Source organism: Ascaphus truei, chromosome 10 (genome assembly GCF_040206685.1).
Source record: "Ascaphus truei isolate aAscTru1 chromosome 10, aAscTru1.hap1, whole genome shotgun sequence".
Taxonomy (NCBI): Eukaryota; Metazoa; Chordata; class Amphibia; order Anura; family Ascaphidae; genus Ascaphus; species Ascaphus truei.
The window spans coordinates 17,363,007-17,389,247 of NC_134492.1; the positions used below are offsets into that span (position 1 = coordinate 17,363,007).

At 41.8% G+C, this 26,241-nt stretch overlaps 2 protein-coding genes and 1 long non-coding RNA gene across 17 annotated transcripts in view; 2 read left to right on the forward strand and 1 right to left on the reverse strand.

The window, feature by feature from the left end:
- LOC142503573 (uncharacterized) lies at window positions 1-26,077 on the forward strand. 2 transcript variants are annotated; one of them, XM_075616031.1, is made up of 4 exons: window positions 1-517; window positions 22,652-22,957; window positions 24,646-24,726; window positions 25,100-26,077. In XM_075616031.1, exons 1-4 carry the CDS (start codon window positions 463-465, stop codon window positions 25,786-25,788), a joined length of 1,131 nt encoding a protein of 376 aa, XP_075472146.1. In that variant the 5' UTR covers window positions 1-462; the 3' UTR covers window positions 25,789-26,077. The 2 variants fall into 2 exon arrangements, with proteins under 2 accessions (XP_075472146.1, XP_075472147.1); XM_075616032.1 differs by lacking the exon at window positions 22,652-22,957.
- Window positions 1-26,241, forward strand: part of DAB1 (DAB adaptor protein 1) — a 585,647-nt gene that overhangs the window by 370,883 nt on the left and 188,523 nt on the right. The gene's annotated exons all lie outside the window — the stretch shown is intronic.
- LOC142503574 (uncharacterized) overlaps window positions 25,121-26,241 on the reverse strand; it is a 7,219-nt gene continuing 6,098 nt past the window's right edge. The window contains exons 2-3 of the long non-coding RNA XR_012804045.1: window positions 25,470-25,630; window positions 25,121-25,293 (exon numbers count right to left, since the gene is read on the reverse strand). This is a non-coding gene — a long non-coding RNA (uncharacterized LOC142503574). The remainder of the gene's footprint in view (window positions 25,294-25,469; window positions 25,631-26,241) is intronic.

A 26,241-nucleotide genomic window follows, 5' to 3' on the forward strand; every position in this document is an offset into this window, starting at 1 on the left:
TATTACTCGTCTACCGCAAATTTCCATTGAGCTATAATTGATGATGTGCTGGTCCTTTTATGTAATCTTTTCTTTAGCGTGTCTTGACAATTTACCAGCACTTTTATAGAGGTCTTATAGTATTGCCAGCCTGGCTCCTTGCCATTACGAATTCTAATTTTCCAGGCCTTAGACTTCTGTGGAGATAATGGCCAATTAAGCCCAGAATGCAGTGGGATTAGTTAGAAAACATGGACTGACTTCAGTGTTTCGAGGACAGGAAGCTAAGCTAGCAATACTGTTTACGCCTCTTTGTTAGACACTTTTTCAAGTTTATCCGGGTTCTCTCTCTGTAACCTTTTCCACATTCCTACTTAATGCTACTCTAATCTGCTAACAATTGTAAATACTGTACACTCTGAACCCGTGTACTTTGTCCATCCTCTGCTTTTGTCACTCTTATCATACTTGCAACATTGCAACATGCGGCACAGAAAATGTCTTCACCCCATTTACAGAACAGCTATGGAAATGTACAGTAAGTCTTACTTTCTAATGTTAAATCTTATTTCATATACTATTTTTTTTTTATCTGCTTAGGGTTTCTAAAATGTGTGTTGTTTCTAGAGAAAACGTGATTCTCCATAGCCTTATTGAGTGAATCTTAACATTTTATTGATTGTACAGTATAATCTAACAAAGGGATCCGTGCACCCTTAAAAGTTTATACGTAACATTATTATCACCTTAATCTAGGGCCGATAAAACAACACAAGGAAATCACATTTTTCTTTCCACAAGTTATTCTCGGTTTTCAAAGAACGAATTAAGGAAACAGTTAGTGCTACATTTATGATGTTATTCCTGCTTTCCTGAGATTGCTGTAGAATTCGCAATACATTGTAGCAAACCCTTTGCCCACAGCCCAATAGGAAATCAAGGTTTCCTGCGATATTTTTGTTGAATTTTATGGGGGTTTATTACGTTGCTCTGGAATAATTGCAACAAACATCAGTTAAGTTTCATGCCAGCACTTTCTAGGGAAGTCCAAATAAATCACACGTGGCAACAGCTTCACTGGGAAAATGAATATACAGTACCCTGAAAGTAAGCTGGAAAATCAATGCAAACATCTTCGCACTGTTATACTAATGCTGCCGTCATCATTTGTGCTTCTGTTATAGGCGTTTTTTTTCTTTTAGTTTGTTTCTGTTTTTAATGGTTGTTTTTTGGCGTACTATTGTTTATACTTCCTCCTTCCGCTTTGTACTGTACTTTGCTGGTTTACGCATTCATTTAATTGTAGGTACTTAAAAGTATTCTGTTATAGGTAGTAAGGTACCGTCGCTGTAAAACAGACATCAGCAAATTTAAATACTGGCAGACAGAAACTAGTAGAAGTTGTGTCTTTCTCTCTTTGGAAAGCAGCCTCACCCATAGAAAACATCTGATCTACAGTGTTAAAGCAGCAGTACTACATTTCCCACTATTTTTTTTCTTATGTTTATATGTAAAGCATGTGGCAATGTATAATTCTACATTCTTACCTAAGCTGGCAATCGTTAGGTGCTCCGGTTATGCATCTGTCAAAATCCTGATTGTGTGACTAACATAATGGCTGCCTTTCATTTTCAATGAATCCTTCAATCAGTGTAACTCAGCAGCTACACTGTATCAGGATATTACTAAGGTAACATTATCTGTTGTTACAGTTTGCAGCTCAAACAGCTGGGAAATTTGGCAACAAATGATCACAAACAGGAAAGTGTTGCAAAGATCTTGTGCTGCTTGGGAGGTGGGCTAAAATCTGCTATAGAAATCAAAGGATGTCTTAAAACTCATTAAAAATAGCATTAACAGTTGAATAATATTATTTTTTTAAATGCCGTAAATATTATCTAATACTACAGAACTGATTTATTTAAAAATAAATAAAAAAAAAAACATACGATTTTGCTGCTTTAAAGTGAGAAAAATACATGGCTAATGTGTGTAAATGTAAAAGAAAACATTAAGACTTGTGTTCAAATTTGATGAGAGAAACAGAGGACAGAAGCCTGATTATCCCACTGAAAGGACGGGTTGAGTTTGAATACACTCTTGCATATACTGTCAACTTTTGACCAGGGCTTGATTCTGAGCGTATTCTTATTTGGCTTCTTTGTGCCCTGTGGGGGGGTTAGGGTTAAGGGAAGTACCTTGTGGTTCCGTTGGCCCCAAGGGAATGGCCTGAGGAAGGGCTCGTCTTCCCGAAACGTTGCCCCTCTTACCCTCCCCCCTTGTCTTTTTTATATGTTTATATTGTTTGCAGTTTTTCCTTTAGTGTTTTTTTCCCCACTCCCCTTCCCTGTGTCTCTCCCCCCTGCTCTTGTGCTTTTTAAGAACTATATATTCTGTATTAATAGTCGTTAAGCATGTCCATATTTTGTGATACCTATTGCTCTATTATGACCGCTATTACATTTTGGCTTATTCCGTGACTCTTTCGTTTTCTCTATTAATCAGTGTGTGCTGGAGCTTTTTTTTTTTTTTTTATGATCTTCGGTGGGGTTGTTTGGGCCCACTTCGTTTCGTTTGCACCCTGTACTTTATGATTTTCATTCTTTATTTAGAGTGCTGCCTACTTCTTTATATAACATAATGGCTGATATAGTCAGTGTAAGGCCGCGCTTATAGTGCTGGCGACGGCCACTGGCGATAGTTGTAGTTTGATTTGTAGTGACGTCGCTGGCGACAACGCCAGTGACTTCACTAAAAGGGGCGGGCCGAACAATTTGATTGGTTTAGAGACAGTTACATGTGGCGACTTTCTAAAAAATCTAATTTTCCCTGCTTCAAAATTTTTGGTTGCTCCTTCGCTCCGTCGCGCTTACTATAAGCGCTTGCGACGGAGTTAATGTATTTGTTTTGGAGCGACATCGCGTCACCGTCGCAAGGCCCTATAAGCGCAGCCTAACTCAACAACTACAATGTATCCTTATATTACTTAGGTAACATTATCTATTGTTACAGTTTGCAGCTCAAACTGCTGGGAATATTGGCAACAAATGATCACAAACAGGAAAGTGTTGCAAAGATCTTGCAGTGCTGGGGAGGTGGGCTAACATGCTATAGAAATCAGAGGATGCTTTAAAACGAATAAAAATGGCATTAAGAGTTGAATAATATATATTTTTTAATAAAGTTAGTATTATCTAATACTACAGAACCGATTTTTTTTAACATACACCCATAGAAGAGCACAGAGTCTTTGGTAGGGAAATTCTGCTGTAGGAAGGAAGTCTCTTTGGACGGTCTGTCAGCAGCTTTCATGGGGTCCAGGACTAGACATTCCACAGGGGGCCCCCACCATGTGGCTGACCTTGTGAGCCCTCTTACTTTTACTTATACTCTCCCCTCTCACGCACCTCCTCGTTTTCTCATCCCTCTCTATTTATCTCCCCCTTCTCACACTCCCCCCTCATCCTCTGACTCCCCCCATGTATTTCTACCCCCCTCTGTCTCTCACTCCCCTCTCTCTCCTCTTCCTCCTCCTCTCTCACTCCCCCCTCTCTTACACCCCACCTCTCCCCCTACCTTTATTACACCCCTCCCCTTCCTTTCTTACTTAATCACTCGTCCACCATTTCTTGCTCACTCACTCACCCCTCTCCCCCTTCATCTCTCCCTTTCCATTTCTTACACCTCCTCTTCCCTTCCCTCATTCACTCCCCCACCTCCTCCTCTCACACTAAATCCCAGTCCCTCTCAAATCCTACTCTCTCTCTCAAATCCTCTCCCCCATCTCACTCAAATCCCCCAAACTTCACCCCTCTTCTTCTCCAACACCATTCCCCCTCCCGTATTCACACTCAATAACTCCCTCCTCACGCTAAATACCACCCTCTTCCTCACACTCAATACCACCCTCCTCTACACACACACACACACACACACACACACACACACACACACACACACACACACACACACACACACACACACACACACACATATTATTTTGCCTTGGGGGGAGGGGGATGGGGCTTCTGGTGCCATGCCGATCCTGTGTGGGGGGTTGTAAAAGTTGAGCCCAACTTCCAGTGTCGAGCAGCACATGTGGGAGTGGGGTGTGAGGGGAAGGCCGGCCAGCAGCTAGGGGAAACATCTTCCAGACCCCTTCCATCGGGATGCAACTTCCAGCATCTTCAAACTGGCCACCAGGCCCAGGACAGTTGTCCCATCTCCCTCCCCCCCACCTCCTGGCAAAGGCGCTGCTGCTTTCCATAGAGCCTGTTGGATAGAGATGTGGGAATGTGCTTCACAAAGCTTTCAAAATTGTATTTTACATTTTTCAAAATCTTTGCAAATCTGACAGATTTTTTTTTGGAAATGTCAAAATTTTCACCAGAATGTTGCAAAACTGGCAGTTTATATAAAGTGTCATATCATCTGAATTTAGGGTCATGTGACCTGCACATGGACTTTCAATGTTCAATGAATTTTGTTTTGTGTACTTTGAAACTTTGTCGCAAAAAAAAGAGGCAAGTTTCACCTGGTTCACGGAAATTCCAACCATGGGATAATGCAACTACAGTACACAGTGTATTTTTTGTTTACATGTGGACACATACAGACACTCACACACTTGAAGAAATACAAATGATGTAAAAAAAGGTTTTGCTGTGAATCTGACTTAAAATCCACTTAGACCCAGATCCACAAAGCTTCGCTATTGACTTAACATGGCCATTACTTAGGTTAATGCGCTCACTAATGCAGTGTTAGGCCACGTCTATAGTGGCTGCGCGCACGACGGAGAGCGTGACGTCACGTGTGCCTGTCGCTCGCACGAAACCTGCACTGAGGTTTGAAGTTACAGGGAGGCGTGTTAGAGGCGTGGCCATGATGTCACATGAGCGGTTCACCCTCATTGGCTAAACTGCGCACGTGACCTTGTCATCGCACGGCAATCCCAAATTTGTTTGTCTGGCCAAGAATTGTGCCTGCGGTCGTGCACTCTATGGCTTGCCTCATAGAGGTACGGACTTTTGCTCATGGCACGACACTATAATCGTGGCCTTAAGTGCTGTTTTCAGCCTTCATGGGCCCTTGCATTAGCTATAACGGATGAAGATATGCAAAAGAGGTTTTCCCTGTAACAGCTATACACCTATACACATAGTTAACACAGAGATTTAATGATAGGTGCTCAACTCCAGTCCTCAAGACCCCCCAATAGGTCAGGTTTTAATGATATACCAGCTTCAGCACAGGTGGCTCAATCACTGGCTCAGTCAAAGACTTAGGCCATACCTAAAGGTGGCGTTACCTTCCTCTAGATACTGGAAAATGGGTGAGAGAGTGAGACACAGAAAGAGACAGTGAGACAAAGAGACAGAGAGAGACAGAGACGGACAGAGAGAGACGGACAGAGAGACGGACAGAGAGAGATGGACAGAGAGAGACAGACAGAGAGAGAGACAGATGCAGACAGACAGATACAGACAGACAGAGACAGACAGACAGAGACAGACAGACAGAGACAGACAGACAGAGACAGACAGACAGACAGAAACAAACAGACAGAGACAGACAGAGACATACAGAGACAGACAGACAGAGAGAGACAGACAGACAGAGACAGACAGATGCAGACAGACAGATGCAGACAGACAGACAGAGACAGACAGACAGACAGAGACAGACAGGCAGACAGAGACAGACAGGCAGACAGAGGCAGACAGAGACAAACAGACAGAGACAGACAACAGAGAGAGAGACAGACAGACAGAGAGAGAGACAGACAGAGAGAGACAGACAGATGCAGAGAGACAGATGCAGAGAGACAGATGCAGACAGACAGATGCAGACAGACAGATGCAGACAGACAGATGCAGACAGACAGATGCAGACAGACAGATGCAGACAGACAGAGACATACAGAGACAGACAGAGAGAGACAGACAGAGACAGAGACAGACAGAGACAAACAGACAGAGACAGACAGAGACAGACAGAGATATACAGAGACATACAGAGACAGACAGACAGACAGAGAGAGACAGACAGAGAGAGACAGAGACAGGGTCATATTGTACTCTCTCTTAAAGCTAAGATAAGGCAGAGCTACAGTAACTTAACATGCTGTTAAACCTATGCTAATGAGACCACCAACTGCCATCAATCAATCGATCAATCAATCAATCAGATGCAGTTCTTTTGCTTTTGTTTCGCCCCAGATTTGCAGGTGGGAGACTTTGATACATCGCCACCTTTGACCATTGCATGAAATTCTAAGTACAGTATACCATATTCCTTGCTTACACACAGCCTTGGTAACTAAATTCATACAGATTTTCCTGCATGATATTTGACAAAATCCTTATTTGTCTGAGTTTTTTTGTCAGTCAGACCACTAACTAGCAAAACCTTGCATATACCAACTGCTGACTTCACACACAACATAAATAAGCTGTTGTTTATAGGACACATGATACATCATTTCTAACAGCTGGAATGCACTCTGTTATTTATTAGTAGTGACCTACATTAGAGGAGGCAATAAAACTGTTGTGGTGAAGAACAGATTGACTGCCACTCTGATCTGCATAACAAACATTTCAAATAGGAACAGTATAGAAAGGATTACATGCTGTGACAGATAGAATATTATTGCTAAAAATCTCCCAGGCAACACCATTACTCTGCTTTATGTTTACGGATGATTGTCTGTAACTATGTATTTTGTGTATGTGTATGTGTATATATTTCTTCCTAGTATTGTACAGGTTATTAACAATTTTAATCCGTGTTAGGACCTGTGAATTATGGTCATGCCTTGGAGGAGCTCACAGGCTTACAAAGCTTTGGCCAAAGTGTTAAACTAAATTACCCTTTTATTCAAGAGATGTATAGGTATTTCACTGTGTATTTTTGCCATTGGATGTAGCACTGGGCTCCGTTTGTGTTTGTTTGTAGTACATAAAAAACACTGCCTGGGTTGCTTGATAATCAACCGGATTGTAACAGAAAAAGCCTTAGATAGTGAAAACAACAATGTGCAACACAAAGCCATAACAGAAACTGGTATCAATTGTAAACAAGACAGTAGCAGAAACTAAGCATAATAGGACTTAGTTCAAATATTACGTATCAACATATAAAGTAACAATATGAATGGAATGGAATAGCTCACAAACAAATGATCACTGGGAAGTCACAATGAAGAACCTTATAAGACTTGGCATTGTACCATACTGGCATACCCCAATTGCAGTTTAATGGCCAGTGGTGAGCAAAATGGAAATATAGAGGCAATGTTGCAAAAATAAGTAGCAATGTTGCTCACGGGCGAGTGAGATCATAAATAATCAGCACAGTTTAATGAGTCCTTGCAAGTTATAATCCACAGGGGCAACTGGTAGACGGAAGGGGTGTAATGACCTGATACTTGTTCGTGGCCCAATAGGGTCTGTAGTCTGGAGATATCAGAGCTATCAGTACAGTATTCCTGTCTGTGGTTCATCAATAGTAATGCCTCCCATTTCAGTACTATGTCCAGGGAAGCACCACAAAGAGTGGTTTCATTTAAATCCTGTGGTGAGAATATATCATATTTATATATCCCCTGCGGGGCCCCGCGCTCCATCCTCTCTCTCCTCTGCCTCCTCTGCCTCCTCTCCCTCCTCTCTCTCCTGTCGGTGCCGGGATCAAACTTTCACCTGACCAGAGAGGGGACCTGGGGAAGGGAGCGCAGCTCCCCTATCCCCCCCTCCTCCAGCTCCCCCCCCCCGGTTGGGAGTTGGATCCTGGCACCGACAGGAGGAGGAAGAGGAGGGAACGCGGGGCCTCTGGACCGGCTGAGAGGTAGGTGTGGGGGTGTCCGGGTAGCGTGTGTGCATGTGTGTCCTCTTACCTTCTCTGCAGCGGGCTGCCTCCTGCAGTGTGGCAACGTGACATCACTGCGTCATATGACGTGACATTGCAATGGCAACATCATATGATTCTGTGATACGCATTGCCATGGCAACGTGGTGTCACATGACGCTGTGACATCGTGCCGCCACGACACTGCCAGAAGAGGGCTGCTCGTCTAGTTAAATCCCTCTTTTTTTTCTTACAGGGGGAGGGGGCGAGGGAGGGGGAGAGGGAAGGGGAGAGGGAGGGGGAGAGGGAAGGGGAGAGGGAGGGGGAGAGGGAAGGGGAGAGGGAAGGGGAGAGGGAGGGGGAGAGGGAGGGGGAGAGGGAGGGGGAGGGGGAGAGGGAGGGGGAGAGGGAGGGGGGGCCGCTGGCAGCGTGGCACCTTGGGCCTAAGCCTAACGCCGACCCTGTTTTGGAGTGGTAACCACCTCATCATGGTATGGGGTCGCTTTGCAATTAAACAATAATAATAATAATAAATTCAAACTGTTTGAATTGCGTAACAGTGTCCGACCATCCTTTCCTGGAACTTGCAGTCCATCTTACTCACATGGTACAAGCCTCACATGCAGGTTATGTACATGTGAGTCAAAATCTTATTCAGGTCAGGTGACCAGAAAGTGGGTGTTTAAACCATAAGACTCCTGCAAGTAGTGCAACTGGAGCATTGGTAGCATACAGGTTTTGCAACTGGCAGCTGTGTTTGAAGGGGATGATAGCAGACTGCATGATCAGTACATACAGTACAAGGAAGTCTCTCAAATTGCTAACTGTGCAGTGGTTTATTCTGCAAGACCATACTGTAGGTAGTGTGTTGTCTGTAACAAGTATTGACCAATGTTTTTTTTTTACTGCTTTGCTGATTAGAGAGGAGGCTGTTGTAAATCTGTCAGCTTTAGAAACCGTTGCTATGCGATACCCTAGAAGAGTGGAACGATCCAACTTGCTGATACAATGCATGCTCTCTGCTGCTATATCCTCTGTTAATTAGGTGTTTCCCCCCCATGACTTCCAACTACTGTAGGGAGTTTTGGGGTCCCCTTCTAAATGAGAAACATGTCAACAATAAATCTGGTGCCATATAGCCTGTGCATTTGGAGTTTATTTAATACTGTATATGTTTGGTTTCACAAGAGTGAATATATAAATTAGCATTTGCTGGGACCATGTTTAACACTATTGCAATGCCTGGTAATTGCAAATAAAAGTTGTTTTTCGAAATGAAAGTAGTTTAAGGTTAACATTAATTGAATATGTTGAACATGGAATTCAATGGGGGAGGGGGGCAGTAGGGAGGGGGCAACAGGGTGACACATTAAAGATCATTGCCATTCAGATGTATTCATACTACACCCAAACACTCATCATTTAGGTTTTTATGAATCATTATACTGTATAATCTTACAAGTAATCCATTTCTCTCATGTGATTGACTCGTTGATCCCCGCTTCATGAACTACTGAAGACCAGATTGGTAGAGGAATACTGTACCTACAGTATTGTTTGTGATCTCTGTCCCAATGATCACTACCCATGAGCAACTTTGCTACTTATTTTTGCAAAATAGATGTCCATTTTGCTTGCCACTGTCAGGTAGATCCGGATTAAACTAACTATTGAGGAACATAATGCAATTGGTGTCGTCCAGTATGATACAATGGTTGTTGGTATATGGTTGTTCTTATTGATTGCAATTTCTCAGTAATCATTGGCGTGTGAGCTATTCTGCTGCTCATTTATATTGTTACTCTATTAATTTGTTGATACTTAATATATGAACTAGTTCTATTAGGATTCCTTTTTGTTACTATGTCTTATCTACTGTTATGGCTGTATTTGTTTTTTTACTTTGCATATACTGTTGTGAAAACAACAATGTGAGCATCCGGCAGGTTACATGGATTCTTAAACACACCTCTGAAAAGTTGGTAATTTAAGAAGTTATATTACCTTTAAACAGTTTATGGTATGTTGATTATAAAGACAGAAAATATCATATCCTTTTTTAAAAATATATACCCTAGTACTGCATAAACCATAGTGCTTTGATGACTTATAATAAATAAATCTGATGTGTAGCCGTAGCACCAGAGGTTGCACCAATTCCAAAGGCTTGTATTTGTTCTTCCACATTTGCATTTGACTGTTATGTACCAACGTTTTATAGCTTTTTTTATTTTTATAAAAGTGCGGTGTAAAAGTAATGACATGGCTTATGTTTTTACACAGCTTATTAGCAAATATCTCTTGCCCTAGGTTTACAGAGATTTATTTTCATCTACAGTAGATACTTTCTGTTAACAGCTGAATGTGTAATGCAACTTGCATTATAATTAGCATTTATATTTCAAGACAAAGTTCACTTACAATATATTGGATTAATGAGGCACCAGCATTTTCTGCTCAGATGGTATTCCTAATCTAGTTTAATTGCTGTTTGCAATGCGATAGCAGATAATATAACAATGTCACATACTATACAAAAGGAAAGAAAGTAATCTCGCACAAATACAATAGTGTTGGTAAATTCGATTGTAGTTTTCTCCTTGCCATATCCGTTCTCCAGAAGATGCTCCACAAAGCTATGGCAAGCGGTCCTTCTCAAACGGAGTCTTCGAAAATGCTTGGATACCCCGGGGCAGTAGCAGTCACTGGTGACATTGCGCACCTCATGTTAGCATATCAACGTGGTGATGTAACTACTTTGACGTGTTTCGTATGCACAACATACTTTATCAGGGGGTTGTTACAACATGTCTCACAAAAATGTATGGGTAAAAGGGGACGATAGACAGCACTCTGATAGTGTTAAATTTATGCAATTGCAGGGTGCACGGAACAAAAGGGAACCCTTATTCCCTGTATAGTACTCCCCCGCGATCGGCTGTCAGGAGAGGGGGGTGCTGGAGTGCTGGGGAGACCTGGCTACATAAGCATATCAGAACCCCCCACTAAATAGCTGCTAATTCAAAGAGGAATTGTATTTTCAGTTTACTGGTACATTGCTGAACAAACCAATGTAAAGAAACTTCGTCTGCTGCAGTTGTATTGAAAGTTAGGAAATCAATTATAGTTCTATGACTTTACCGTTTCTCTCACTATAACTTTGGCTTCTTGTTCTTCATCTTAATAGGACAGTTTATAATATAATTTGCGATAAAATCAAATGGAGAAGAGAACTGTGCTGTTAGTTAATGACATGGAATTGTGAGTCATTAAACAATAATTAACTTCTCCTGCAAACCATAATTGAAAACAATAATTCAGCCCCCTTATGCTTTTCTCATTACATCACAAATTAAATCACCAATTCATTTCTTTGATCTCGTCTATGATCATGAAATTCCTGGAAGAGAAGTCCCAGCAGATACCAACAGCATTGCAGAACGTGCTTCCATATCTTAAAGCAGCAGTCCAATTTCACCAGTTTCACCCCCCCCTTAATAGTGCATTGATACTATCCACACGATGATAAGTTTTTGGCTAAGTTGCCGATCGATCGTTCTCCTGTGAGATCAAATCCTCAATGGAATGTTTAAACGCACCGAGAACGGAAAACATTTGAACTCAGAATGATAAGACTCTTTGACACCAAAACAAGAGGACCTAATGCGGATATGGGGTTTCTCACACATTATCACAATTGTTTGTAATTATCCTGCCTGCCTTTCTGCCAATGTTCTTATCCATACCTCCCCCCAACAGCAACCCTTCCCCCTCCATGCTGTTCCTTGTCACCGTTTTATTACCCTTCTAACATTCCCTCCTCATCCCATCTTCTCTACATCTCTGTTTTTTTCTGCTTTCCTAACCTCTGTTTTAGCGATAGATTCCTTTGTAAACTAGTATTGCTGACCTGAGGAAGAGAGGAGAACTCTCGGAAGCTTGTCCTATGACATAAATTGTTAGTCCAAATAAAAAAGGTATCACCTATACTGAAGTACACATTTTTTCTGCACTATCGCAACTGGACTGACACGGCTATTTCCGTATATATATATATCTATATATATATATATATATATATATATAGAGAGAGAGAGAGAGAGAGAGAGAGAGAGAGAGAGATCTTTACCGTGTTAGCCGAGCTTAATAATAAAAAAATATTAATTTTTTATTATATATACAGCTGAACCCCGTTATAACGCGGTACTTAGGGTCCACATAATGAGACCGCGTTATAACCGGGATTGCGAAATGGCCAACCGGGATCGCGAATGGCTGAGGACTTGCTCAGCATCTGCAGCTCTCTCCTCTCCCTGCTTCATCAGGCTGCGTCCACATCCGCTTACGTACACTCTCCCAAGCATGGCCGTGTGAGTACATCGCACTTATATATTTTATTGTCATTTCCCAAAACACTGTATCTTTATTTGCAAAAGCGAATGTTGTGTTTTTATCTCTGTGTGCGCTGACCATAAACAACATATCTCTGTTCTGGCAATTTACCAGGTAGTATGCTGTAGTTGTAGCACGGATTATTCTACATGAGCAGTTTCTGCTTCTGCAGCATATATATGGGTTAGGGTGATAAGGAGATTTCCATAACCATTTTTTATACCCGGTATTAAAAAGGGCAAGTTCAACTATCAATTTTGGAACAAAAGAATGGCGAAAGTATTTGAAGATTGCCAGTTAAAGAATATTTTAGGAATATTATCAGACAAAGCAGCAAAAGATTTCCTTCAAACTAAGAGTGGTTTGTAAAGGTTTAATAATGGGAAATACTTCTCATAGGGAACAGTCTGCAACTGGCTTCTGCTTCCACATATGCTAAATCCTACAGAGTGTTTGGCATCTCTGAATGTGCATGGAGTGCCAAGCATTTGATTTCTTGTGTCTGTGGACAGATTCCTCAGCATGCTCAGCACAATCACGCCGCAGTCCAGTTCTTAATTCTCATGGCTTTTCCATTGCAGACTTTTCTTGGCGTTCCTTATATAATTAATTAAAAAACGCTTTATTTTGCAAGTGTGGCATGAACCTCATCGTATCTGCATTCTTCTGCTGAAGGGATATGAAACGCCATAAGGTGCAGCTTCTCTAATGGGGGGGAAAAGAGAAGCCGTTAAGTCATATGGTGTTTAACATTTGCATGACTAATTCATTGGCATTTTAGTTTCTACATTTGATAGCTCGCTGCAATTGTTTCGTGTGTGTGTATAAGTGTACATTTGTGTATGTGTTTGAATTACAAGTACTTCCTTGTATAAAATGTGCCTGCCATTTGAATAACAGTCACGCTTAGCAACATATTTTTTTAATAAAGTGGAGGCAGCCAGCCATGTATCCATTTACAGTATCTTCTATTTCTAATATGAATTTTTTTATCATATAAAATATGTTTAATGTTTTTGGCCCAAAGGCACCGCATTGAATGCTACATAATATACAATACACACTTAATTTTGCCAGCTGGCTCCCATTATAAGGAATAGCTGTAGTCAATGGTGGTTGAGCCAGCGTTAACTGGCACAGACTGTTGTGAGCCAACATCCATAGTAAAGAGGAAACTTCAAGTATTTCAGAATTGTAACCTATAGTTCCAATGTAAAACCCAATACTGACTGGAGCTGTTTCTTTTAGTATGGGTCTAAGCCAGTGGTGGATCAACATTCTTCCCATGTTTACTTATTTGGTATACAGTATCCCTGTATACCTTTCCTTTCTAAAAATATGTCCAACCTTTTTGTGAACAAATCGATTGCATCTGCCATCACAGTCTCCATGGGTAATGAATTCCACATTTTAACTGCCCTTACTGTAAAGAACCCTTTCCTTTGTCTCTGGTGAAATTTCCTTACCTCCAACCTAAAGGGATAACCCCATCTCCTTTGTACTGCCCTTGGGATGAATAGTTCTTTCGAAAGCTCCCTGTACTGGCCCCGAATATATTTGTATATAGTTATCATATCCCCTCTTAGACGCCTCTTTTCTAATGTAAATAAATCTAATTTAGCTAGCCTCTCCTCATAAGTTAGATTGTCCCTCCCCCTTATTAATTTGGTGGCTCTTCTCTGCACTCTCTCTAGTTCCATAATGTATTTTCTAAGGAGTGGTGCCCAAAATTGCACTCCATATTCAACGTGTGGTCTTACTAATGCTTTATAAAGGGGCATAATTATGTTTACTTCCCTGCCATCCATTACCTGTTTCATGCAATATAAGATATTGTTTGCCTTTGCAGCTACTGCATGACTTTGGGCACTATTGCTAATCCTGCGGTCTACAAGCACTCCTAAATCCTTCTCCATCAAGGATTCCCCAATTTATCTCCATTTAATTTGTATGTAGCCTGTTTATTCTTGTTTACCAAATGCACAACCTTACATTTATCTGTATTAAACTTCATCTGCCATTTACCTGCCCAAGTTCCCAGTCTCTCCAAGTCCTTCTGGAGAGAAATTACACCCTGCTCTGATTCTACTACCTATACAATTTAGTATCATCAGCAAAGATGGAGATGCAAATGCATTGGAGATTTTAAATAAATGCGCCCTCAATTTTTTCCCCCTCACTTCGTTTTCTTATGGAAATGTTTGCAGGCAAGTGGAACAGAAAAAAAGAAAAGGGTAATTGGGGTGGGGGGGGGGGGGTATCTATGGGGGGAAGGTTTGGTGAATGGTACCATCGATCATTAGAAGAAAGTCATTTGTTACAAATACAGTATCCAGATATAAGTTACAGTGTATGTACATATGAGGTTATGAGGTTCTGAAAGCCATGAGGCACAAAAAGGGGAACCCGCATGTATCTCTGTACAGATGTAACAGTTTCATGAAAGTTTCCTTCTTTTAGTTCCCAATTTGTGCCCTCCATCCCTCCATTTTTACCTCATCATGATGTTATTATAACATTATTATTTTTTTCCCGGAGAGATGCTACAATTACATCCTTCTGTGCACGCATTTCTAAATCTCTTCAGAATATCACGACAGCTTGAATATTAAAAAAAGATGCACAGCTTTCACAGTTTGAACCAAATCTGTGCAGTTTTTCAAACGTAAAATGCTAAATAGTCACACAACTTTATGTTACTGCGTAGCTTGTGCCAAAAATCTTTGGAGTTTTGCTGTTTGTGTCAGGGCTCTCTGCTGCTTTTTCTGTTATCATGGACACAGAAAGAAGGCCCTCACATTGACAAAGGCTGATACAGTATATGCAGGCGGAACTTTGTTTTTTCCTGGCATAATAAATGATTTTTGGTGAGCAATTCCGTGTGCCTGTATCACTCCTATCCCCACATAGAGAGTTTGGTCATTCTTATTTACATTTCTTATTAGTCTTTATTGGCTGATATGCTCCTCACTCACATAAACATTGATATTTTGAGTCACATCCAGAAATATGCTCGTGTTTTCATAATATGCTTCCCCGTCAGATCCTCTGCTACCGGAGTACTGGGTACTGTAGCTCTCATGGACTATTGCCGCTTGCAGTATTTAACATAGTGTTTTCAAACCTTTTTTTGGTTAAGGAACCCAGAAATCGATTGAGAAACTCTGTGAAGCCCCAACCCTCACTCCTCATCTCACGCCCCCCCCCCCCTAACCGTCTCATGCCCCCCTGACCCACGCCCCCTCGTTCCTCGCTCCCATCTCTCATCCCCTCACCCTCCATCTCTCGTGTGCCTACCCCTGACACTCTCCCCCGCCCCCACACTCTCTCCCTTATGATCACTCTTTCCCTCTCTCGTCTATAAACACACATTCTTCACTCTCACTTGCACATACATACACACTCTCCCCCTTACATTCTTTCCCTTATGCTTCCTCTCTCCCACATGACCTTGGACCCTGCGAGGAAGCTCCCCTTCCCTCCCCCAACCCACATATAAATAAATACACAACAAAGGGTCTGGAGGTACAAAGACCACGGCTTTATTTACACAAATAAACCCTGGTAAGTCCCAACCCTGCAGCGTGCTCTCCCCCCGGGTAAAGGCCGATGGCACCCCAGCCATGGACCGCAAGACCCACCAAGCCGGGCGTCCGATGGCCCGGTCGTTAAGCGATACTGGACCCAGGGAATCACGCACAAATGAGCCCTGCCAACTCGCTAACCCCAGCCACCACAAGGCTTTAGGGTTTATCTGCACCGTATAGCCCCCGCTGGCAAGGTTACCGAACACCTACCCCCCCCAACAGCCGCCGTGACATAGGCAACACATGCCATGCAGTGCCCACCACATGGCAGACATAGTTACATCGTAAATGAGGTTGAAAAGACATACGTCCATCAAGTCCAACCCACGCCAAATCCAGACAGATACTCAATTCTGTATCCTCACCTACAGTATTTTGATCCAGAGGAAGGCAAACAAAAAACCCCAGTGATATAACACAAGGGGAAAAATAAATTCCTTCCTGACTCCAAGAATTGGCAATCAGATTACTCCCTGGATCAACATCCTTCCCATGTATACTTATTTCTGAAAAGAAGAAAATACAACATAATGTACAATATATTATACAATTGTCATGGTATTACCCAAACAAAGGGACGGGTGGGCGGGAACTTCTTTTCAGGGAGCAGGCTGCCTTCCTTCCCCTGCACTCCTTTGAATCCCTTTAGCTCCGCCCCCCCCCCATGACACTGGGGAAGGGGAGGGGAAACAGCATGCAATCCAGCCATGCTGGAGGGGGAGGGGAAGCAGCATGTGAACCAGCACCAAAGGTGTGGGGGAGGGGGAGGGAAGAAAGGGGAGCCTAGTCCCTGCGGTCATGTGTCCCGTCGCTGAGGGGCTCCAGGCTGCTTTCTCTCCCTTATGCTACATCTCTCTTACACTCACTCTTCCCCTCTCTTCTATACACACGAACACACTCTCCCCCTCTCACTTACACATACAGTTACTCTGACACACACACACACTTACTCTGACACACACATTTACTCTGACACATACACCCACCCACACACACACACCCACACACTTACTCTGACACACACTTTCACACACTCTCTGACACATACACACTCACACCTCATTCTCGCTCTTTAAGAGAGCTGCCAGCGTGCACGCTCTTGTCCTTCCTCTCCCTCCTGTCAACCGGAAGTTGATGCAACTTCAGGTGCCGGCATGAAGAGGAAGGACAGCAGTGACCTGGCGGCAGCTGCTAAAATCGGGAGCTGCCGGGTCACTGCTATGTGGGATGCCAGCGTGCCACCGGGCCTGGGACAGCTGGAAGAGTTGTCCCAAACCCCCCTGGTGGCCGTGTAACCCCTGAGGCGTGCTCACAGAACCCCGGTTGAAAATCACTGATCTAACACAAAAGCACTTGTTTTGGGAATAGCTAGGAGTAGAGTATTCCCAAACTGAGGAGATGGTCATAATTCATAAAACAATATTGTGCAGGCCTCCTGTGCAGGGAAAATAATGACGAGCAGTAAAAAAGTCATGAATATTTATAAGCATAGAAAACAGAAATTGAGGGCAGGTAGGGACAGTATATCTGATGGACTGCTGCATTAAGGAGCAATCCATGCAATATTCTACATGTGTTTTTGTAAGTAAATTGGATCTGTAGTATTAGATAATACTTACTATATTTTTTTTAATAATCAATGATAATGCCATTATAAATGAGTTATAATATACTGAGCACCCTTTCAATTCTATAGCATGTTAGCACACTTTCCCAGCAGTGCAAGATCTTTTTAACACATTCCTGTTTGTGATAATTTGTTGCCAATATTCCCAGCAGTTTGAGCTGCAAACTGTAACAATAAATAATGTTCCCTTAGTAATACCTGTGTAACCCCCTTTTCCCCACTCTAAGGGAGATTCGGTTCTGGTACATGGGTATAGTGTTGCTCACCTGTTAGGGTCTCAGGAGTCTGAGCTTCCGCCGGTATTAGTGGGGAGAGCAGGACAGGCTTTTGGATCTGAAGCTCTTGGTTCTTCGGTGCAGCGAGATGATGTGAGATGCAGGGGGGAGAGGAATGTGAGGTGCAGGGGGGGTGGGATGTGTGTGGTATGCACGGGGGTATTGTGTTTGATGTGGAGGGGGAGTATTATGTGTGTGGGTGAGGTGGAGAGCTGGGGGTATGAGAGTTTGATGGGGAGTCTCGCAAAGGTTGATGATGAGGGGGGCTGGTGGAGATATATGATGAGGGGTGCTGGGAGAGATATATGAGGATGATGATGATGGTGAAGGGTGCTGGGGGGGAGATGAGGATGATGATGATGAGAGGTGCTGGAGGAGAGATGATGATGATGATTTTACCCGTGCAGCCCAAATCTTTTTTCCTTGGAGCAGTTCGGCCCTTCTCACTTTACAAGTTGTGCAGGCCTGGCATAGACTAACACTAACACTGCCTGCACTGGTACCAGGACATACGTGTTAGGCAGAGAAGTTTAGTAGCCCAGGGGGTACCTGTATAAGAATACATTGTAGCTGCTGAGCTACACTGACTACAGATTGATTGAAACTGAAAGGCAGCCATTTAGTGAACCCTGGGAAGCAGGATCATTGCTGATCGATCACGAGAGAACGAATCGATCGGTAGCTTAGGTAATTCTTTTTCAATAAATGTATTCCAAGACTGCATGTATTAAAACAAAAAAAAATATACATATATATATTTAATTTTTTTAAAGTGCCACTTGGACTGTCTTTTTAACGTGGATGTATGATTTCGACGTAACAAATAAGTTTTTTTTAGAGGAAGTGACCAATATGTGGAATGGGGATCAGCTACTGTACTTACATATTTTATCATCCCAATCTGTTAGGTATGACAGTGTCACAGTTAGGTAAGGAACTACACCGCCGTTCCTGTAAGTGTTTGTGAAGCAGGGCATGGATGGAAAGCCATCATCATTATCAGCAGCAACACATTGTGCCCCTAAACTGTTCCTTGCTTCTCGGTGATCTCTCTCAATATTCTTAGCAATGTGCTTCTTTGCAAGTGATCCTCTATAAAAATGTACCCATTCATTTCAGCCCTTTTCTCAGAAATGTAATGACAATTGCTTGGGATGAGAGACTCAGTGTTGCTGATGCTGTTGCTGTTTCAGCTCCGGACACCAAATGGGCTGTAACATTTGTATACTGTTGAATTTGTGTAGTGGTCCACGACATTTGTTAGGTGTTCCATTGCACTCTTTCTGCCCATAAGAATACATTACTAGTTTAATAATACTTGCATACAGAGTTGGAAGCTGGGTAAAGCTGACAGGAAAGGGAGATTTCGCTGTAGAGCTACTGCCATGTAGTACATAGTTACATAGTAGATGATGTTTAGAAAAGACATACTGTATGTCCATCAAGTTCATCCTATGTTAAATTTAATTTGCTGAGATACTCATCCTATATTTATATTTATCAAACAAAACACTCCAGTGAAACATTTGCCAAGTATGTCTAATTAAATGAATTCCTTCCTGACCGTCGTAAGCAATTTCTCCCTGGATCAACATTCTTCCTATATTTGACTTGTGTGGCATATTTCTGTATACCTTTTCTTTTTAAAAAGATGCCAGACCTTTTCTTAAAGATAAAACACAAAAGAACAACGCACAACGCTCATAGTGTATTAAAAATATACAGTCATGTGAAAAAGAAAGTACACCCTCTTTGAATTCTATGATTTTACATATCAGGACATAATAACAATCAACTGTTCCTTAGCAGGTCTAAAAATGAGGTAAATACAACCTCAGATAAACAACAACACATGACATATTACACCGTGTCATGATTTATTTAACAAAAATAAAACCAAAATGGAGACGCTATGTGTGAAAAACTAAGTACACCCTTACTGCTTCCATAGGAATCAAGTTGCTAAGTAGCAGACAGGTGCTGCTAATCAAATGCCCTTGATTAATTGATCATCAGCAAGTGTGACCACCTCTATTAAAGCCAAAGGTTTAGCAGTTTGCTGGTCTGGAGCATTCAGGTGTGTGTTAACACAATGCATAGGAGGAAATACATCAGCAATGATCTTAGAGAAGCAATTGCTGCTGCCCATCAATCTGGGAAAGGTTATAAGGCCATTTCCAAACAATTTAAAGTCCATCATTCTACAGTGAGAAAGATTATTCAAAAGTGGAAAACATTCAAGACAGTTGCAGATCTTCCCAAGAGTGGACAACCCAGCAAATTCACCCCAAGGTCAGACCGTGCAATGCTCAGAGAAATTGCAAAAAACCCAAGAGTTACATCTCAGACTCTACAGGCCTCAGTTAGCATGTTAAATGTTAAAGTTCATGACAGTACAATTACAAAAAGACTGAACAAGTATGGTTTGTTTGGAGGGTTGCCAGGAGAAAGCCTCTTCTCTCTAAAAAGAACATGGCAGCACGGCTTAGGTTTGCAAAGTTGCATCTGAACAAACCACAAGACTTCCGGAACAATGTCCTTTGGACAGACGAGACCAAAGTGGAGAAGTTTGGCCATAACGCACAGCGCCACGTTTGGCGAAAACCAAACACAGCATATCAGTACAAACACCTCAAACCAACTGTCAAGCACGGTGGCGGAGGGGTCATGATTTGGGCTTGTTTTTGCAGCCAGAGGAGCTGGGAACCTTGCAGTCATTGAGTTGACCATGAACTCCTCTGTATACCAAAGTATTCTAGAGTCAAATGTGAGGCCATCTGTCCGACAACTGAAGCTTGGCCGAAATTGGGTCATGCAACATGACAATGATCCCAAGCACACCAGCAAATCTACAACAGAATGGCTGAAAAAGAAAAGAATCAAGTTGTTGCAATGGCCCAGTCAAAGTCCAGACCTCAACCCGATTAAAATGCTGTGGCAGGACCTTAAGAGAGCTGTGCATAAACAAATGCCCACTCTCCTCAATGAACTGAAGCAACGTTGTAAAGAAGAGTGGGCCAAAATTCCTCCACAACGATGGAGAGACTGATAAAGTCATACAGAAAACAATTTCTTCAAGTTATTGCTGCTAAAGGTGGTTCTACAAGCTATTGAATCATAAGGTGTACTTAGTTTTTCACACACAGCTTCTCCATTTTGGCTTTATTTTTGTTAAATAAATCATGACACGGTGTAATATGTCATGTGTTGTTGTTCATCTGAGGTTGTATTTACCTCATTTTAAGACCTGCTAAGGAACAGATGATTGTTATTATGTCCTGATATGTAAAACCATGGAATTCAAAGAGGGTGTACTGTACTTTCTTTTTCACATGACTGTATAATGTGAGGCACAATAAACGGTAAGTAAACTGCGTACATCAAGGATGAATTAATGAAGCATTTCAAGGGACAAATTACCCAAGCATCAACCAGCCGAATCGCCTCTACTTAGATGTCATCTGGTATATCATGGGGTCTCCGCATGAGGGGTTCCACATCTGCCACAGGGCGTTCCAGCCCGATCAATCTGTGGCTCAGTCACCAGTGGCGCCGAATGGGTAAATGGTGGGTAGGTCTCAGGTCAGCAATAACCCTATTAGTCCTTCATAAAGGAGGATAGTAGCACAAAGTCAGTTCCACTGCGATAGATCCGGGCTGTACTGTATGCTGCCACTACTCCGTCCACCTCGGATGACGTCACTCGGTCGCGCGGTCCAACATGATGAAGAAACGCTTGTGTTTCGAAATGCGTTGGAAGACTTCTAAGACTTTAGTGAGCTGATTCTATCACATCCGTACAGTACCCCTCTGAAGTAGCTATTACTGTGATATCTTGGTGTTGGACCGCGCGACCGTATTGTTATTCATTCTCTGTGTTGTTGGGAGAGAGAGAGACACACAGAGCTGGGCGATTTACATATTTCATATTGACTGAGACAGTTGTGGTGTATTGTGAGAGGGTTGTCCTGTGTTGTTTTGTTAACATCTTTGTCTTGTTTTCAATTTGTAAGTGTTCAGTGCGATTGTCTTTAAATTTCTTTTCTGTTCTTTGTGAGTGCTATAGATATAGCCGAAAGTTGTGGGAAGAGTGATGCTGGTGTGAATGGTACTGGTAGTCCTGTGAGTACGCGTCTGAGTGAACGTAGGATTCAGGGGAGTGCTGTTGCTGCGAGTGCGAGTGGTGTTGCTGGGAGTGCGAGTGGTGTTGCTGTGAGTGCGAGTGCTGCTGGTGGTTCTGTTGCTGGTGCTGCTGGGGTGTCTGTTGCTGGTGCTAGTGTTGTGTCTGTTCCTGGTGCTGGTTTGGTGTCTGTTGCTTGTGCTGATGGGGTGTCTGGTGGTTGTGGTGCTGCTGGGGTGTCTGGTGGGGGTGCTGCTGGGGTGTCTATTGGTGGGGTGGTTGGTGGTGGGCTGCTTTTGGAGTCTCTTTCATTGGAAGGAGAGTCCAGTCAGCAGCAGCCAAGCTCTGGGGCTGCACGTGGTCGGAGGAAACGTATGGAGCGGCCACGTAATCCTTGTTTCAATGAAGAGGAAAACAGAGTTCTTGTCACAGGGATTTTGGAGCACTATGGCTCTCTGTATGGTATTTACTAGGTAAGTCTATCTTTGCATTGATTGTTCAAAGACATGTTATCCTAGGTCATGTGAGATGTCTTAATTTCAAGCTATTGTTCTCTAATATCTATCAATTAAAGTTAATTGTTACACACATAATCCTTCATGCTTTATAACGACCATAACAATCAGTCTTAAAATTTTGGCAAAGTTCATACAGTATTCATGCAAGCTTCCTTAGATTTGTATGTTTCCACGTAAATGCTCATGTGGTACACATATTCAACCTAAACCAGCATGTTTGGTATCTCTTGGAACAGGTAGCAGTTTAGGAAACTGCTCGTTTTTCTAATAATAATTAACGTCATATATTTTGTATGTATTTCAAGGGCGGACAAGTTCAGCATCAAAAAAAGAAATGTGGGATCAAATAACATTGGCTGTGTGTGCGTGTGGGAATCATGTCAGGGACCGGGCGAATTGTCGGAAGAGATTCGATGATATCAGGGCAAACTTAAAGAAAAAAATCCAAGCACAACGGATGCATGCTTCTGCCACTGGAGGTGGGCCGCCAGCACAAGCTCTAATGTTAACTCCATTGGAGGAGCAGATGCGGGAAAAATTTATTCCTGTCGTCATGGAGGGTTTGCCAGGGGACAGAGATTTCGGAATTTATTCGGCTCAATTTCCAGCAGGTGACAAATGTTACTGTACTACGTGTGTCGTATGTTACAGTTCTTATCTATATTTCCGCTGAAACTTATAGTTTTTCCCAATATAAGCATACCTACATATATATCTGTATATATGTCTCTCTCTCTCTCTCTCTCTCTCTCTATATATATATATATATATATATATATATATATATATATATATATATATATATATATATATATATATATATATATATCTCTATATATATATTTATATATATATAGTTGTCCTAAAAAAAACAAATATATATATATATATATATATATGTGTGTGTTTGGAAACATGTGTTGGCTCAGCTATCGTGGATGACATCATTATGAGTAAACATACACAACTTGAACTGCATGAAAGGATTATGTGTAATGATCTTCCAAATAACACACACTGCAACCTTCTACCTTACAAAGCATTCAACATCTTTGCCCTATAGTTGAAAGCTGAATGTATGTGTGAATCTTTGTACAAACAATGGGTTAACATGCATAACCACAAAGCACACCCGCACCCATTCTTTGTCACAGTAATGTATAACTTTGTTATACTGTGTCTGAGCACACAAATGCATAATTCGATACATATATACATATATACATATAATATATATATATATATATTAGTGATAATCTATGTTACACCTATAAACAGGCCATTACTGCCTAATCAAGTCTTGCATGGAATATTGTGCATTCAAAGGCGAACATAAATAATTTGCACAAACAAATTTCGTTATGTTTTATTAAAGCTCTTTTTTCGCTTCATGTAGTATAACGTGAGCATAAATAGGAACATGTACCATATGGTATTTAATTGTGTTCATATGTAACTCACTTCATATTTTTATTTCGCTCATGTACCGGTGTGTGAAACCAGCTGCAATTAATATGTAATCACAGCATAGAGGTGAACAGAGGGGGTGGGGTCTGACACAGAGCCAGATCACAGGGTCATGGTAGGGTCAAGTCTTGTGGGACGGCTTACAGGTGGTAGAAGCAAATAAAAGGTCAGGGTGGTGTCACGTCTTGGGGGAGGGACTACAGTTGTTAGAAGCTGACAAGGTGAACAGAAGTTCATCACATTCATTTGAAATGGTAATTATCTGAATACTTTCACCCACCAGTCCACTATATATGAAAACGTACGTTAGTCATTTGTTCACTCATATATTCTTTTAACGTTATAGATACGCCACCTTATCACACCAGTACATCTGTGAGCGACACACTGCATGTGTTGCTGAGTGTCAGCCACATTGAGTGCTACACCTGCTTCTCTTAAATGTTCGGACAGATCTCTAAACACATTCATACACATTTCCACAATTAGGTGCTGAATTCTAAGCAGAGCCAGCTTTGCTTTCATGGTAGTGATGTACATTATTATAGTTAGATTACTACACAACATATGCAGTGTATGTACAATAGAACACTTAATTTTACAACGCATTCCTGCATGAACATTGTATGTTGTAGGGTGTTTAAAATAAATGTGCCGATTAGGTTCACATGTATATTTATGTTAAGATGGATAATATACATATTGCCCGAACCATATCATTGTCATTTCATTATGTGATGCTGATATTTAGCCATAACTACTCCCACTACAGATACTTCATGTTAATTATGTACACATGACAACTAAATTCTGATGTTATTCTTCTATATAGTTGCTCCTGCAGCTCCTGTGTCACCTGACACTGAACATGTCTCATCACCTGTCTCATCAAGGTCATCATCAAGAATGGAAGGTGAGTGTATGAGGTGCAGCACACATAATGTGTACATTTGAAGAATTTCATTTGCCATGCAAAATAAATGCCTTTCACATGTAATGAACTTCACATCAGTTATTGTCACAGAAGATGTAGTGTTTCCTGACAACATGTATTGTGTGTGTTTTAAAGTATCAGCTAGGAGTTCTGATGTTACAACAACCTTTAATTCATTCTTCTTTCACACTGAGTCGAAACATCATTGTTACTTCAAGCATCATCTTTTAATTGGACACAAATAAAAAATTATGGAAACATGTTATGAGTTACACTATGAGAACAACTATCATTATAGTGAAAACAAAGTGAAAGTTCCATGGCAGTTCATAATGTCTTTCTTTATTTGTAGAACCAGACGTTGCCGCTCAAGGACAAATTCACTCAAGTGACCATGAAGATGTTGACACTCCTGGATTAACCCAGCATTCAAGTCCTCCTGCTCGTGACACCTACTCAGCTATTGCAGATTCTGAAGAACGAATCTTGGGTGAAGAAAATCGTCGCCATTCAGAAATGATGTCAGTGCTTGAAAGGATGATATCACTGCAAGAAAGGATGCATGAAAGGTCAATATCAGAAATGTCACAAATTAAAAAAGTCATCATCCAAGTTCCTAAAGAAATCCAAAATGTTAACAGGACATTACAAGCACTAGTTCTGAATGTAAGCCAAGCAAATCAGTTTCGGAGTACAGCAAGAGAACAACAATTCCACTTTACCCCATCAGAGGATGGATCTTTACATGCTGCTACTTTTTCTCCTGAGTCATCAGTTCTTCATTCCCCAGTTCTGGATGATACCGGTACAGTAGGTGCAAGTTCTGTGCAGGTCCCTGTCAACATCCAACCGCTTACATCTGTTCAAAATATGGAACCGACACCTACAAATGAGACATGCAAAAGAAAGTTATGGCAACAATTACTCATAAACAGCTTTTGGAAGAAGATTAAAACACAAAAACGAAAGTGCTCCACCATCACTCTTGCAATGTTTATCAAGTGTTTCACAACTGCCACAGCCCATACCCAGTGCCCCTGAACTGCCACAGCCCACACTTAGTGCCACTGAAGTGCCATAGCCCACACCCAGTGCCACTGAACTGCCACTGCCCACACCCAGTGCCCCTGAAGTGCAAAAGCCCACACTTAGTGCCACTGAAGTGCCACAGCCCATACCCAGTGCCACAGAACTGCCACAGGCCAGTACAAGTGGTACAGTTAAGGCCAGAGTACTTGGCAGAGGGAAAAGACAAACACAAAAGCCAACAAGCAGGCCTGTGACTCGCTCTCAAAAGGATAAACAAAAATAAATAATCACATTCACTACATTTTTTGGTGTACTGGTGTTGTTTACTGCAGACTATTTCATGCATAGTGTATGTATGATCATGTACAGATGCTTGATAACATTCAAGTATGTCCTTGTACACATGAATGTTTATAAATGCTCACTGTCTGAATTAAGGCATATTTTATAACATATGGATATCGA

What these genes read in the sequence shown, in the direction of transcription:
- LOC142503573 (XM_075616031.1), top strand. Translation starts at nt 463, where the DNA reads ATGCGGCACAGAAAATGTCTTCACCCCATTTACAGAACAGCTATGGAA. An exon ending in TTCGGCTCAATTTCCAGCAG is followed by an intron (nt 22,958 to 24,645) that starts GTGACAAATGTT and finishes TCTTCTATATAG; the next exon opens with TTGCTCCTGCAGCTCCTGTG. An exon ending in GTCATCATCAAGAATGGAAG is followed by an intron (nt 24,727 to 25,099) that starts GTGAGTGTATGA and finishes CTTTATTTGTAG; the next exon opens with AACCAGACGTTGCCGCTCAA.